The 17383-nt window shown below is 38.4% G+C and overlaps 2 protein-coding genes across 3 annotated transcripts in view; both read left to right on the top strand.

Annotated features, from left to right (window-relative positions):
• The window catches only part of ME1 (malic enzyme 1), a 192965-nt gene that overhangs the window by 120628 nt on the left and 54954 nt on the right, over positions 1 to 17383 (top strand). The window lies entirely within an intron of this gene.
• Positions 6309 to 7633, top strand: LOC309831893 (splicing factor 3B subunit 4-like; the record flags this gene model as incomplete). Its single annotated transcript, XM_082669248.1, is given in 2 exon segments — positions 6309 to 6395; positions 6401 to 7633. Coding segments are annotated over 2 exon segments (1269 nt in total). The 3' UTR covers positions 7583 to 7633.

Genomic DNA, 17383 nt, shown 5'->3' with positions numbered 1-17383 from the left:
CATACTGTGAGCATTGGTTTTCAGGTGTATTTTCTGCTAATGTAGAATGACTGGTTGATGCTGATTAAAGTGTGGGAGGTAAGCCTGTTGGGAGATTTATACTCAGATTCCAAAAACCATTGAATTTCACCCAGTGTTTAAAAAACTGTAGTAGTTAAGTGGTAGGCATTACACATCTTGGCTCTTACAGTTAGTGGATATAAGAATATAAATATTCTGTTTACAAAAGACAATGTAAATGGCTGGGCTTATTGTTAAAAGCTATATTTCAGAGAATGTTTATTGCTGTATTTTCATCTAAAGGAATTCATCTCTTAAGTATTTCTTTGAGGTGGGATTCATTTTTATTTAAAACAGTTTATTTAAAAACAGATGACTCCCTGTCTTAGGACTTAATGCACTGGAATTCCTTCTAAAAATCTTTACTTTCTTAACTGTTTGTAGTAGAGCTAAAGAATTGTAACATGTAAGTTAGAGATTTTTAGAATTAGTCTCTTTCCTGTGGCCGTTTGTTAATAGATATCTGCTAATAGGTAGAACTTTTTGCAGGTAATAAATTAATAAAAATGTACTTTCCATCCTTTTTTCTTTTTAATTTAACTGTGGACATGAGCACTTACCAGTACCATAAGAGAAATCAAAATGGAAATTTAAAAAGTCAGGTAATATGCATAAAATAACTTTATGTTCTTCTTTTCCATATTTCCGTGTTAGCAGAGCATTGAGAAACGCCAATATTTGAGTATTATTAGCACAGTAGAGGAAAGGAGACAGGTGCTGGAAAGGTAGCTGTGAGGCTAAGGATAAGCGTTACAGGAACGAGGGGTTAATGGGGCCAAACACAGCAGTGAATCAAGCAAGGTAAGGATTAAAATTTTTCCACTGAAGATTTCCCTTTTTTTAAATTATAAAAATAGGACACGTGACATGAAGGGATTAGCAGGCACTTAACCAAATGAGGTCACTAGGGCACACATGGGAGTATATAGTTAGAAAGCTTTGGCAGCATAAGACTTAACTGAAACAGCAGAGATGGTATCATATCACTTTCATTCCATAACATAGAACATGAAGTGGATTCTTGTCAGCAGGCATAATTTTTCTTCCAAAAGTCATAGTTGATGTTACCTGATTTGGCACTGTAAAATCAGTCATCTGAATATTTTAGGATAATTGAGTAGAAGGCAAAATCAAGCTTCTTTTTTTTAACCTCTATCTTTTTAAGGTAAAAATGCTTCATCATAGAAGGCAAACTTTTTTGCAATCATAGAATGTTGTTTTTGATTGTAGAATAAGACAACTTTTAGGATTTTTGTTGAAAATATAAGTTTTGATTTGAGATGCTTGATTGTTTTATGGCTTTTAAAATATTTTGTTAAAAATTTGTAACAATGGAAAACTTGAAGAGCAGTCTTCAAGGTTCCAAGGTTCTTATGAATCCAAGCTAGAAAAAAAATAGTATTCCCATATAATGTATTTAGTCACTGTTTATATTTAACTGTGGTTTTGCAAAAGATTAGCTCATAAAAACATTAAAACTTTCTTACTTTCTATCTTAAAGGAGATCATTTGAAACTCATTTTAGAAATGAATATTGCAGCTTTATATCTTTTGCCTTTATTCTGAGGAGCTATTAGTTGCTTTTATAGAATTAGTCTACATCTAAAGATTAATTCTGTAAAGAGGTAAATATCAGTATAAACTATAGATATATAAAATTATTTGCATATAGATATGCTAAATATACACCTGCTAAACCTGTCAGTAGGGACTGATTCTGTAAATGCCTGATGTATATGTCCTCGGTTTTAGAGAAAAGCTTCATCTTGATTTTAGTTGTATGAATCTAATCCTTGGATTTAGGGAGCTGGCTAGAGTAAGTAGCTTGACAGCTTTTCTTTTCCAATGACCCCTGAAAGGTAATTCCCCTATACCCTACAGCTTCCCCTATACATGGAAGCATAGGAATATTTGAAAGCATAATATGTAAGTCTCTCCAACTTTAATCCTGATAACCTTTGTTCCACTTTCTCCCATTTCAGATTGTTTTTAAAAATCGTCATTCTCTTCTGTATTCTATGCTAGAATATTGTGTTTAGATACAATTAAAGTATGTTATACACAAATTATCTTCAATAACATTGGAAATTGATAACATTTTAAAATTTGACACAACGATGTGAAGTTTAAGGTAGTGCCAGGAAAAAATCGTTCTCTTTGTTAGGATTTCATGGCAGTGTTAAGACTTCTTCTATGCCATTGTTTTAAGAACTATCAAAGATACTTCATATTCATAACTCTAAGGTCCTTTTAGTCTATCTGATGAGTTGGTTTAAGGATGTCCATGTTTTTAAATGTTGTCCTTACTGCCTATTATTGTGATTATGAAGTTGAAATTTTTTACTTAAAGTTATAACCTCCGGTCTGCTAACATTCCATGTTGTCTTTACATTTGCTTGGTATGTGGAGAATTTGGAATGTCTCATAGTTGATACTTCGCTTACAACCAGCACTGCTCTGAATCTGTTTTCTCTTTTATTGAAAAATTTCTTCTTAACTTGGGGTATGAAAATATAAATGTTACCCTTTTTTCCGGATACCACAGAATCCACAAAATGTTATTGTTGTCAGCTTACGGGAAAACTAGGTGACTAATCCAGCTCATATGAGCGAGAAGAGCAGGGGCTTCTTCACTCCACATATGCTTATGATTTAAGCGTTGCCAACTTTCAGAAAACCAGTTGCAGCCTCCATGTGACTCAGTTGTAGCCTCCATGTGACTCAGTTGTAGCCACGTTCTCCTCTCTTCCGCTAAACCGCTATATACCACTTTTCTGATCCGGTAGAGTCACCCCTGGGAAAAGAAAACTTGGTGCATTCATGAAACTATGTTGATAAATTGTCAGTTGACTTACTTCCTTTAAAAATTTTTATCCCTTTTGAATTTTGTGGAACTTTGTGAAGTTTCTTACTATTTAATAAGCCTACCTTTGAAGAGAGTTAGAGCTATACCAATAAATAATCTTGAAATAGGAATTTCCACCAATCACGTGCCCATTCCTTCTTAAGACCTTCTTATTTTGTATTACCAGAAAGTAAAAGGTCCTTTCCTGAAATTTTGTGTGGGGTCCCTTGTTAGATTTTTTTTTTTAATTTCTTAGCCTAGCCACAACCTTTCCTTCATTTGAAATTAACTCAGTGTTTTGGCATTGATGACACATATACCTTGTTTGGATTTTTAAAATTTCCCCTCCAAAAAAATGGCATCCCTATTCTTTTTACTAGTATAGAACAATAATTAACTCTTACATGTTTTGATCTTTATTATAAACTGTTGAACAACGTGGAAACTTTCTTATCCTATTTTAAGAGTTGCATGGGTAGGTCCTTCAGTATTCTTATCAACTCTTTTTGGGCCATGAAGAGGTATTTTTTTAGTTAAATAAGAATGATAAATTTACATATTGAGATGATGCATCTTCTCAGAGATCATTAGTTTATAATAGTATGTTAAAGTTCTGAGAACTCAAGTGCTGAGTGAAGAGACCTGTTTTGTTTTACCTAGTGTTTCTCAAAACCCAAGTGCAAGAGTTGCTGTTTTTGCAAACTTCCTATTAACATACTGTAGCACAAGGTTCTGAGGAGCCCAGTTTCTCAGATGTTCCTAATCATTAAAGTGGTGATCACTTTCGCAGAAGACAGTATAATGGTTAAATGAGATTTGTCCTACATACAGATCAAGCTTTTATTTTATCCTGAGGGAATTCTAGGGAGAAGAGGGATTTTGATCACTCACCTGGAAATCTGGAACCTAATCTGTTCTGTAGTTTAGCTAACAACTACAATAAGAAATGAAGAGTGGTGATTTAGAAGATAAGGTATAGTATGTAAGAGCAGATATAGCTTGGTTAAAAGTATATTTTAATAGTACGTATGTCTTAGAAAATGCAATAGGAATTATGCAGATCGATCAAAGTATGGTAATGTCACTCATTTTACTGACAAGATAGTGCATATCTTTTTCTCTTTCTACCGCTTGCTCTAGCATTGTTATTTTTTTTTCCGTCTTTATTGGAGTATAATTGCTTTACAATGGTGTGTTAGTTTCTGCTTTATAACAAAGTGAATCAGTTATACATACACATATGTTCCCATATCTCTTTCCCTTGTGTCTCCCTCCCTCCCACCCTCTAGCATTGTTTTTCATTCCATTGGATGGATAAAGTATGGGATATATGATCTATTGGCACAAATGTATTACAGAGGTCAGTAGGCCCGGACTTCTGGGTATATATTTCATCCAGGGTTTTGGAACAATACAGGTTTATTTTTCTTGCTCTGGAGAAATATAGAATTTTGGAATGAGACAGAAAAAATATTTCAAAAGGTTAATGGAGACTTTTATTTTTACAAGCATTTACTTATTCAGAAGTTTATATTTGGCCAAACTCCTAGTCTTAAAACCGAAGATAGGGAATAGAATCTCATTACAATAAATGTTTGACTGGGTCATTCTTAAAGACTTAATGTTCCTCCGAATTCTCATTCTCCTCGTCTCTGAGGACAAGAGTGCAGGAAGAATGCATTAGTTACTACACTTCTTTCCCGATCTTTCTTCGTAGATAGATATCATTTTGACCTTGAATTATTGTAAATTTTAGAAAGTTATTGATGAAAAAAGGGGGAACTGGTGTGTATTTCTGGGAAAATAATTTTAGGGGAAAAAAGCCAATCTAAAAAAGAATACCAGCTATGTTTTGACTTCTGCATTATCTTGGAAACAATTTATGATATTGTTTAACTGATTCTTAGTATCTCCCCTTAAGTAAACTAATACAACACTCTCAAGATTTGTGGACTATGAAATCCAAATACATGATACTCTTTTATTATAGAGAAGACAATTGATCAAAGCCTCCCAAGAATGTTTCTCAAGTTTTACGGTTTGTATTCTTTAATGTTACTTGTCTGTGTATTTTATTATAAGCAAAAAAAAAAAAAAATCAAAACACAAATGGTAGAGGAACAAGTTTTAGAATATAGATTAATCATTGACAAAGAGAATCGGGCTGGAACTATTTATCATCACTGAGTATTTTATTTGAGATGACCCTACCTTAACCCACATGTTAGAATAACACCTATATAAATACACACACATATCTAAGGAAAGGACCAGTAAATTGTTCCCAGATCGTTGTTTACTAAATCATGGTTTCATATATCCCCAAGCCTAATCACAGCTCTTGTGATAAATAAGGAACTCACACTTGGTGAACAAAAACTAATATTTAGTGAATGCTTATTGTGTGTCAGAGATCGTTCCATCCAAGGGCTTATATTAATTTAATCACACCTAGGAGGTAAGTACTATTATTATTCCCATTTTAAAGATGAGGAAGCTGAGGTGTAGGGAAATAAATAACCTGTCCAATGTCCAGAGGTGTTAAGACGTAGAGCTGGGATATAAATTCAAGCCATTTAATTCAGTAGAGGCTTGAGCTCTGATCTGCTCCATCAGGATATCAGTTTGAGTTTTCCATAATGCAGTTACTGAGATGGAGGTGAAATATGAGGAGTATATTGGGGTAATGCCTGTGAAACTGGGAGGGAGAAGGATTGGGCAGGAAAAGCCTTCAGACCAGTGCACATCTGGGAAGCAGAACTGGACAGAGAACGCCTCGGACTGTAATATATATCTGACAAAGTCTCAGCCAACGCAGTGGGAGCCGCAGAGCAGAGATTGCTTGTTCAGTGAGTTCCGCGTTGAGTGGAAATGGCCAGCCCCTAGTCCTACTGCCGTGCTCTGTCATTGACTGGGGAATCCTCGGGAAGAGCACGGCCTGCACGAAATGCTGCGGCCCGTCTTAAAGCTGTGGCTGGAGACAGTTACCTGACTGCGCTCCTACGCAAGTTCTTTCTTGAAGGGCAGTCCAAGCAGCACGTTTCCACGGTTGCCCGACATCATCCTGTCACCTCACAGATACCAAATGCCATTTCACATCCATTAGATGGGCAGAAATGGTTAAATCTGACAGTGCCACACGCTTGGGAGGCCGTAGATGAATATGTCTACTGCTCGCAGGAGTGTAAATTCAGGAAACACTTCGGCAATATATATATGATCATCTGATCGTAACCTACTGCACAGCACTTGCACCCCAGAGAAACTCCTTCATGAGGAGACACGTACAGAAATGCTCACAGCAGCAGCATTTGTAGTGGTGATGAATTGGAAGCAATCTAAATGTCCGTCAACAAGAGGATTGATCGATCGTTGTCTGGAGACGGCGGGAGTTCTTTTCGCCATGGCGGCCGGGCCGATCTCCGAGCGGAACCAGGATGCCACTGTGTACGTGGGGGGCCTCGATGAGAAGGTTAGCGAACCACTGCTGTGGAGCTATTTCTCCAGGCAGGGCCAGTAGTCAACACCCACATGCCAAAGGAGAGAGTCACTGGTCAGCACCAAGGCCATGGCTTTGTGGAATTCTTGAGTGAGGAAGATGCTGACTGTGCCATTAAGATCGTGAACATGATCAGACTCTGTGGGAAACCAATACGGGTGAACAAGGCATCAGCTCACAACAAAAACCTGGATGTGGGGGCCAACATTTTCATTGGGAACCTGGACCCAGAGATCGATGAGAAGTTGCTTCATGATACTTTTAGCGCCTTTGGGGTCATCTTACAAACCCCCAAGATTATGCGGGACCCTGACACAGGCAGCTCCAAAGGTTATGCCTTTATTAATTTTACTTCATTTGATGCTGCGGATGCAGCGATTGAGGCCATGAATGGGCAGTACCTCTGTAACCGCCCAATCACCGTGTCCTATGCTTTCAAGAAGGACTCCAAAGGTGAACGCCATGGCTCAGCCGCTGAACGACTTCTGGCAGCACAGAACCCACTCTCCCAGGCTGACTGCCCTCATCAGCTGTTTGCAGATGCACCCCCTCCACCCTCTGCTCCGAATCCTGTGGTATCATCACTGGGGTCTGGGCTTCCTCCACCAGGCATGCCTCCTCCTGGCTCCTTCCCACTACCAGTACCGCCTCCTGGAGCCCTTCCACCTGGGATACCCCCAGCCATGCCCCCACCACCTATGCCTCCTGGAGCTGGAGGACATGGCCCCCCATCAGCAGGAACCCCAGGGGCTGGACATCCTGGACATGGACACTCACATCCTCACCCATTCCCACCGGGTGGGATGCCCCATCCAGGGATGTCTCAGATGCAGCTGGCCCACCATGGCCCTCGTGGCTTAGGACACCCCCATGCTGGGCCCCCTGGCTCTGGGGGGCAGCCACCACCTCGACTGCCACCTGGAATGCCTCATCCTGGACCTCCTCCGATGGGCATGCCCCCCCGAGGGCCTCCGTTCGGCTCTCCCTTGGGTCACCCAGGTCCTATGTCTCCGCATGGTGTGCGTGGACCTCCTCCACTGATGCCCCCTCATGGCCTCACTGGCCCTCCACGACCTCCACCCTACGGCTACCAGCGGGGGCCCCTCCCTCCACCCAGACCCACTCCCCGGCCTCCAGTTCCCCCTCGAGGCCCACTTCAAGGCCCTCTCCCTCAGTGATTTCTCATTGCCTTTCCTCTTGTTACAGCCTCCCAATATCTGTTCACTTCCTTGGACCAATCAGAGTTGCTGTAGCTCCCAGGGGCTAAGGCGCTAATCCCTCCCAGGCCTCCTTTTGTAAGTGTAATTTTTTTCACAGGAGGTTTGATTTTTTTCTGTGTCAGTCCTAAGTGTTTTGCAAATGCACAGAGAAAATAAAACTAAACTCCTTGTTTAAAAAAAAACAAGAGGATTGATCATTTGTGCCGTATATATACACACATATGTATAGAGTTTGCAGTATTGTACAGTACATAAAAATGGAATGAACCAGCGTTTCGTATGTCCACATGAATATATCTAAAAACCAGAGAATTAAGGGAAAAATTCCAAAAGGAGACATTTTAAGTCAGCCTGAGCTCTTAATCATGGCACCCATACTGTCATTTCACAAGGATCACATACCATTCAACATCCATCAGATTCATATATAGTTATCCACGTACATAAAGTTTAAAGGCAATGTCATGTTTGCTTTTGGATATTATACATTTGTAGTAAAGGTATAGCATGCCTGGGAATGATGAACATCAAATTTAGGCGAGTGGTTACCTGAGGGAAGTAGGATCAAGGAGGGGCACAGGGAGTTTCAAGTGATGTGTGACCTTTTTGTGGTCTGAAATAAAGATGGCATAATGTTGATATTTCACAGAATTATGTAGTGGAACACATGGATGTTAGTGAATGTTCTCTAATGCTTTTCTGTGTGGTTAAAATGTTTTGTTAATAGATAGGTGGGTATTTAGTAGTGAAACCATAGGTGTGCATCTAAAACTTACTTTCAGGGCTTCCCTGGTGGCGCGGTGGTTGAGAGTCCGCCTGCCGATGCAGGGGACACGGGTTCGTGCCCCGGTCCGGGAAGATCCCACGTGCCGCGGAGCGGCTGGGCCGGTGAGCCATGGCTGCTGAGCCTGCGCGTCCAGAGCCTGTGCTCCGCAACGGGAGAGGCCACAACAGTGAGAGGCCCTCGTACCATTGAAAAAAAACAAACCAACAACAACAAAAAAACACCTTACTTTCACATGCAGGCATCCTATCTACAGATCCAAATAAAATAATCCATTCAAGGAAGATCAATGCCATTTCACTGAAATCCTTTGTTAAAAAGTTTTATGACATAAAAACGTAAATCTATTTTTTAAAAAATCTTTGCCTGGCAGGCTTTTTATAGAAATTAACAAAATGGTTCAAAATGTTTATGGAAATATAAAGGACCTAGAATAGCTAAAACAATTTTGAAAAAAAAGAATAAAGTTGGAGGACTTACACTCCTCGATTCTAAGACTTAAACTGCAGTAAACCAAGATAGTGTGATATTGGTATAAGACAGTAGAACAATAAAGCAGAATAGATCAGTGGAAAAGAATTTAAAAATCCAGAGATAGACCCATGTGCAGATGGTTAATTGATTCTAGATAAAGTAGCAAAGTAATTCAGTGGGGATAGGATAGTCCTTCCAAGAAATAGTCTTGGAACAGTTAGATATCCATAAGGAAAAAAACGAATCTCAACCCTTATCTCGTACTTACCCCACAAAAATGAATTCAAACTGGGTCATAGACCTAAATGTAAAGCTAAAGCTATAAAACTTTTAAAAGAAAATATAGGAGAAAATCTTGGTGCCTTTGGGTTTGGCAAATATTTCTTATAGAAAGCACAAGTCATAAAAAGGTTTTAAATTGAACTGAAAATTGAAACTGATGCTCTTCAAAAGATGCTGTTCAGGAAATGACAAAGCAAGCCACAGATTGGGGAAAAGAGTTATAATACATACATCTGATGAATGCCTTCTATCCAGAATATATTAAAAAAAAACAAAAATCAAAGCTCTTACAGCTCAAGATAAAGAACTCAATTTTTAAAGTTGACCTAAAGATTTGAAACAAGACTTCGCAATGATCATTAAGCACACGTAAGCTCCGTAGTCATCAGGGAAATGCAAATTAAAATCAAGTGAGGTGCCGTTACATACCCATTAGATGGCTAGAGTTTAAAAGTCTGATGACAACAAGTGTTGGTGAGCATTTCCAACAACTGACACTCTTATACATTGTTGGTGGGCGTGTAAAACGGCAGAACCACTGTGGAAAACTGTTCAGCAGTTACATTTTTTTATATGCCTATCATACTACCAAAATACCAGGGAATTCCATTCCCTGGTATTTTCAAAGGAGAAATGAAAACTTTAAACTATTCATGGCAGCTTTATTTGTAAGATCCCCAAACTGCAATCAACCCAAATGTCCAGATGTCATCATATACCCAGATTGTGGTATAGCCGTGTAATGGAATAGTATGAAGGAATAAAAGGAGCTAACTATCGATTTATGCAATAGCGTGGATGAATCTCCCAAAATCAAGCTGAGCTATAGAAACCAAATACGAAAGATTTCTTGTATATTATTCCACGTATATGAAATCTGGAAAAGACAAAACTAATCTATAGCCATAGAAAGTAGATCAGTGGTTGTCTGGCGCCATTGTTGGGCTGAGGATTGATTAGAATGGGCTACAAGAGAGCTTTTTGGAATGTTTGAATATTCCATATCTTACTTGTAGAGATGGTTTGATGGGTGTACAGTTATCAAAACGAATCAAATTTTATAACTAAAATGGGTGCTTTTTATCCTATGTCATTAAAGTTGATCTTAAAGAAAGCAAGGCACAGAAAAAGTCTTAGTCTGACATAAAACTGTTACAGTGCCTCATTTATTGAAGTGACTTTGTAGATGTTGTTATTTATTCTTCCGTATGTAGATTTTCCAGCCACTTTCAGTATTTTTCTCCTTTCTAAAGAATGTTCTACCTTTCGGCAGTTTCACTGCATAGTAGAAAACCTAAAGGAGTGTGAAAAACAAGAAGAATGCAACATTTGAATTGGTCAGTTAAGGCTGTTTCAGTGAGGAGGGTGTTGAAACTGTTGGTTTATTATAAAAGGTTATCAAATATCATGTATCTGTGTTACTGTTCTCCAGATATTCCACAGTGGGTTATTAATGGTGAAGTGGAACACATATATACAGTATTTATGTGTATATTTTAAAAGAACGAAGTTATGAGAAACTGATTCAGTATTCTCTTGACTTTATCAGTCTACTGTTGCTCAGAAGTAAGAATGGAATCCTAATACTCTTACGCATGTGAACTGTAATTATCTTTTTTCAGCGTATTTATGTTTCTTGCACATCTATGAAAAACGGGTGTGTCGAAATACTCCTATCTGGACAATGCAAAATTTATATATCTTGCCATGTATGCCTACCTCATTAGTAGTCATAGTTTTATTCAGAAATCTCTTATCAGAGAGCCTACAACTGTTCTCCATCTGGACTGCACCGAGAGCAAAATTATCAGATTTCTATTTCCTCACTTTCCACCGATCAGATTGGTGAAAGTCAGACTTTTGCAAAGCCTGAATACTTTGCATAGTAATAGGTGGTTTGTGTTGTTAATGACCTCTGTTGAGTATATTTTTTCAGTTCTTTTTAGTGATTCAGAACTGCAAAAGGAGTTCTCAGAAAGGTAGTGGAAAAACTGAGAATTTGACCCAAAAGAGTCAGTTTATGAAGAGGCAGAACTCAAATGCAGGTAGTTAGATTCTAATGCCATGAGAGAATTAGCTTCACTTGAAGTGTTGTTTTTCAGTAAGTACTGTTTTAGGCACAGAAATACTTTGCCTTGGTTTGTATTTCTCAGTGATACCAGAATAAAATCATTAGTTTACAAATGATAAGTTATCATACTTCCATATACTCTTGTCCAAAATCAGATTTTGGAAATATGTCAGTTTGGCAGAGAAGGAGTTGCATTCTTGAAAACTTAGACTGAAATATGTGTACTTGTTAATTCAAAAAAGAGTCAGAATCATTTAAAAGTGATTTAATGCAAAAGGAAGTCAAAACAATTCTTCGAACTATGTCAGGTTCTGTTCCTAAGAATTGTTCAGAATTAAGTAGGGACTCTGCAATAGAATTCTAATTTTAGTGTATTAGATTAAATCACTTCAACTAATTATTGAACCATTTTAAGGGGAAAAGAAGGCACTGACATACAGGTAAATGTACCCATACAGGTGCCAATAGAAACAATCTTAAAGCAGTTTGGGCTTCAAAGACCTTCAGGACCAATGGAACATATGATGAACTTAGTTCATGGGGTCCCCAGTATGTGGGAAGAAAAGAGCTTATTAATAAAGCAGGGAACATGATATTTTTGGCATTTTTATTAGTATTAGGCAATAATACTTCGGTAAGAAATACTATTAATATGGAAATGTAAATAGTCGTAACTTCAGGACACATTACTGGTAGGTGGGTTCTGATTATGGAAAATGGTTAGTGTTCAAACTTTGACATTAGTCCAGACGATTGAGCCAGAGAGGCCCGATTTGTAATTTACATTGGATTTGTGCCTTCAGCTATCTCCAAACGTAGAGTTCTCAGATTTTTCTTGAATAATATACATAGATTTCTCTTATTCAGTGGCATAAGAATGGATATCTCGTTCAAAGTTTTTATTTTAAGTAGTGGTACATGCAAAGTCCTTTTTCATTTTTACAGCGATTTTGAGGTTTCACTATAAAGTAGCGTGATTGATTTTTTTTTTCTTTAAAAGTTAGATGCGGATGAGTGTTCTCTCTTTCTAGGTAATACCCTGGAACTCTGTACAGTGATTACAGCCGATGTTCATAGTACTTTTGGAATGCCTCTTTGAATATTGTATTTAGAACCTATAGCGATTCTTTTAAGTATCACAGTGATGGCATTTAAAGAAAAATCCTTTGAGACTGATAGTGATTCTTGAGAACAGTCAGAACGAGAATATTGATCCAAGTCAGTATTTGGATGTAGTTCTTGTTCTCCAAATATTTCTTCAGATTTTTGTTTTTTTACTGCTAGTTAAGAAAGAGGGAAGAAAATTACCTACAAGATAGAACTAAGTAATAAAACTGATTTTAAAGTCACTTTGGAAGTCGTTGAGCAGTTTGCAGCATCATTGGATAAATAAATAGTCTTAAAGTGGACACTCTAAAGGATAGTATTCATATTCACTTGAATATATAAATTGTGACAAATGTCTCTAGAAATATTCTGTATTTTATAATCTGAAATAAGAAGATATTTTCCTACATCAAAAAAGTCTCCTGGTATCATAAGTGGCTGTCATAGTTGGGGTTCCTGGCTTTTCTCTTAGGTGACAATACTCACTAGTGTCTGCTCCTGTAATCCGGTCTCCAAGGACCTTTCTAGCTTGAAAGTTTTATGGCTCTGATAATCTGCAGCAAAATCACATACAATTCTCTCTGCTGCTCAAAACCTGATCCCTAGTGTTTTGTGGAAGTTGTTGGCTTTTAAAAATGAACAGTTTGATCTAGTCTAAATTGGGAAGGAGTCACAGACAGATTTAGTGATTCAAACTGCAGAGGTAAATGACATGATTGAGGTTGGGGATAAGGTATTTACTGGAACATGCATTTGAGGAGACTTTTAATTCTCTATAGTAAGTTTGCAGATGGAGTTTATAAAAGCATTTTCTGAATTTCTGCATCCTTTATGTGAAGGCTTTCTGGGCATGGGACATGGTGCAGAGTAGAAATGGAGGATCAAAACACAAATGGTACGTTGAAACAGAGATCCGTCCATTAGAGCCAAAGCTGCCCTTAAGATTTGAGCCTGTACTGGTGCTGCCTCAACTCATAGACACCAGGAAGCAACCTCTTCCCCCTGCCATAAACCCACCTCCTGGCACTCCATCTTTGCAGTCCATCACGTGGCCTCTGGACATAATTCTTAGAAAGCCTTACTTCATATTTTTGTTATACTTGGTCTCCTGTTATAATGTAAAAATAACATCTCACTTGTCTAATTCCATATACCGTTTCACATACTTCATGCCTTTTCATACTTTATGTTTTGTGTTTCCTCTCCCCTAAACCAAACTGCCAACATGCCCTTCCCTCTCAAAACTTCCCACTCTGCCTTTGGAAACCTGTTCCTTAATAAAGACTCCCTAACTTCCTCACTGGATGGTCCCTTTACCTTCTTGCTTTCCTAAAACATGGCTCTCATTTAAGACCTCCACTGTTCCTGCAGTTCTTTCAAAGAGTGATGCTTGTTGGTCCACACAGTGTTTTAGGGTTGGGAGGTGAGATCAGTGCCTTCTCCCCTCTGTCCTTTCAGACTATTAGTCCTTCATCCTTTTTTAAAAAATATTTATTTATTTATTTGTTTATTTATTTGTTTATTTATGGCTGTGTTGGGTCTTCGTTGCTGCGTGCAGGCTTTCTCTAGTTGTGGCGAGCGGGGGCTACTCTTCGTTGCGGTGCATGGGCTTCTCATTGCGGTGGCTTGTCTTTGTTGCAGAGCATGGGCTGTAGGCACGTGGGCTTCAGTACTTGTGGCGCAGGGGCTCAGTAGTTGTGGCTCGTGGGCTCTATAGGGCAGGCTCAGTAGTTGTGGCGCACGAGCCTAGTTGCTCCACGGCATGTGGTCCTGTGGCTTCCAGACCAGGGCTCGTGCCTGTGTCCCCTGCATTGGCAGGTGGATTCTTAACCACTGCACCACGAGGGAAGCCCAGTCCTTCATCCTTATGTAAGCCCCTCACCCTGGCATCTTTGGTGTTTATGCCAATTAGGTTTATCTTATCTCTATCTTCTCCCAGTTTCCTAACTGCCCTTCTCTAATTCTTACCTGTTTTCAAAGCCTTGCTCTCAACCTGCTTTCATTTCCGTGTGGATGATGTGTTTTGTTGGCCTTTCTTGTTCTTAGGATCTGCATTTCTAGTGGCCTTTGGCCCATACCACTTTAGACACGCACTCATGGCTACCTCATGGGCCTTATCTTCACAGGCAGCTGCTCAAACTCGGACATACTGAAGTCACACACTTTAATGTCTCACGACAGCTTCCTCTGCTTGCGTGTCGCTGAGGTCGCTCCAGAGCGGCACTCATGATCTTCCTGACCAAACCACCAGCGTCTTCTCCTGAGATGGCCTTTTTTTTTTTTTTAATATACTCCATCCTCTACCAAGCGGCCCAAGCTAGAAACTTGGAATTCATCCTTGATTTCTTCTCTCTCATCATCTACTCCTCTTCTCGAATCCGCCCACCTCTCCCTGTCCGCATTCTCATTCCAGGTGCAGGCCTGGGATTTTGCGGCAGCCTCCTACGGAGACTTCCTGCATTGGGTCCTCCCCATCTCTACTCCATTCTTTACCCTGACCACACAGAGTTAGTCTAAAATGCAAAGTGATCATGTCACACTCCTGTTTAATATCCTATTTTTAGGATCAGATACAGACCCCTCAACACAGGTTAGACGGCCTGCATAATCTTGCCCTACTTACCTCTCTAGCCTTAATTCTTGTCTCTTCCCCTTCAAACCCTGTGATTCAATCGTATTTAATTTATTTCAGTTCTTGAAATATGCCAGAATAAATATGATTTATTGAACCCTGGGCCTTTGAGCATGTTCCCTGTTTCTCACAAATTCTTTCCCTTTCTCTTAACTTGACAAACTCCTACTCATCCTTCAGGCTTTAGGTTCCTCTAGAAAGCCTTTGTTAATTCACTTAATTCTGGGTAGGTGCCCCTGCTCTGTTTTGGAATCCTGAACTTCCTGTTACAGCACTTACCACACTGCATTATAATCTCCTACTTACTGTGTCCGCCCCAAACCGACGAACTCTGTGAGGGCAGGAATGTGTCAACAGCACCGAGAACAATTCCTGGCCTCTAGTAGGTGCTCAGTATATTATTTGATAAATGAATAAATAAGGGAAGAAAGGAAGAATACGGTTTCTTTTTGAGAATGGGGGAGATAAGTTTATAAGAGCTCTCATTACACAAGACCTGCTTTAAAATAGGATGAAAAAATTTTTTACTGTGTAAACTGCTTTCAGTGGGGAAGTAAACACAAGCAAGGAGACTAACTAGGAGACTGCAGTACTATTGCAGTGATGTGGTCCAAAGAGCCTGAACTTGAATTGAGGCACTTGGAATAGAAAGCTTAACAGTTACTGTGAAAGGTGTAATCATTAAAAGGCACAACAGAACTTGACCACTAGGGTGTCAGGTAGGAGACAAAATAGAAATTGATTACAGTATTTTGGCACTGGTGGAAATAGGAAGAGTTTGGATAATAAATTTTGTAAGGAAAAAAGTTCAGAATTTCTAGGAGTTTTATATTCACATATAAAATTAAAATCAATAGAGAAAAGATTTCACTGATTTTGGAGGCAAGAAGTAATTTTTAAATGTTTTCTTAGTAAATACACTAAATAGAAATTTTAGTTATAAATGCAGTTTCAGAATTTGTTGAATTTTAAGGAACTTAAATTTTAACAAACCCTGCTGTCTTTTTTGAGAAGTAGATGACAACCTAAGGAAATGGTTTCATTTTGTTTACGTTTCATTGTTTGTCCTTGGTGTAAAAAAGTTGTGAATTTTTTGATACTATAAATACTTCTGATACTATAAATAACTGAGTAAGAATGGTTAACAATATATTAAAATATTATCTTATTAACATGTATTTCTCATTTAAAAAAATTCATAATATAATATGTCTCCACATCTTTCTTACTATCCTTTTGGCTACATGGAGTTGGAGTTTCTTTGAAAGATTAGCAACAGAGATTATAGATTTAGAAGTTATTCATCTAAAGATGATTACTGAATCCCTAAGAATAGGTGAACTTGATAAGGGAAGATTATAGGAGGAAAAGAAGGAAAGAAAGGATGATTACTGCTGAATGTTTATAATTTCCAGTGTCACAGGGAATAATTAAGAGGTGTCAGCAAAATATAACAGAAAGAATGATAAGAGAAATGAAAGTATATCTAAGTGTTAGAAAATAATGCAGAAGTAAAGTTGTAGGAACTGGATTACAGTGGGTTAACAAATGAGTGAACACATTTCTGTTTTAATTCTTAAACTTGAGTGGTTCTTGGCCAAAGAGAACTTCAGTCAACTTCAAATTCCTTATCCTGGCATTCAAGACTATTCATAATCTGAAACTCAGCGGCCAATGTTGATCTTCTAAAGTTCCTCAAACTATTGTCCTCAGGGTCCTCCAGCACAAACTCTGAGACCTCTGTGGTTTTTTCCCCCACCTCACTCTTTTCCCCATTGGAATCCTACCAAGGGCCCTGTTTAAGCCTCAACCTAATTCATGTTGTCTTCCCTAAATCCTATAGTGATCTCTTTGTGTACCGCTGGTTTTGCTTTTAATTTGAACCTTCTTTAAATTTTCTGCTTGTATCTTTTGTCTTCCCAATGAGACTGTAAGCATTTTAAGGGCAAGGTCCGTGTTTCCTATTTACTGCTCAATTTGCTCAGTTACATTTTTAAAAGTGAGTAATACGTTATCGCTAAGGTACCCATCAGAGGTAAAATGCTCTGGATCTTGAATGCTGCATAGTGCCATGTATGTAATAAATACTAAAAAAAAATTTCATTAAATCAAAATGTGTTTGGTCGACCTGATTACAGTGAATTCTTGATAGTTTATAATCAAAGAAAGACTAATGTTTTCACCAACATCTGTCCATATACTTTCTGTTATAAAAATACCTTGTATACGGAATACATACAAATGCTGTCTTGGTAGTTTTATGATAAAATTATAACTCCCTTATTTTATCATTACAGTCCTTTTCTTTCTAAACATACTGTTCACTTCACTGATGGCAACATTGGTGCTCTGTGGAAGCCAGTATATAAAGTTGTTAAAACCATGGACCCTGTGGTTCAGTCCAGGTCC

Source organism: Grampus griseus (assembly GCF_964374135.1).
Source record: "Grampus griseus genome assembly, chromosome: 13".
Lineage (NCBI taxonomy): Eukaryota > Metazoa > Chordata > Mammalia > Artiodactyla > Delphinidae > Grampus > Grampus griseus.
Note: the sequence above shows the minus strand (reverse complement) of the source record. Positions and strands in the feature narration are given on the sequence as shown.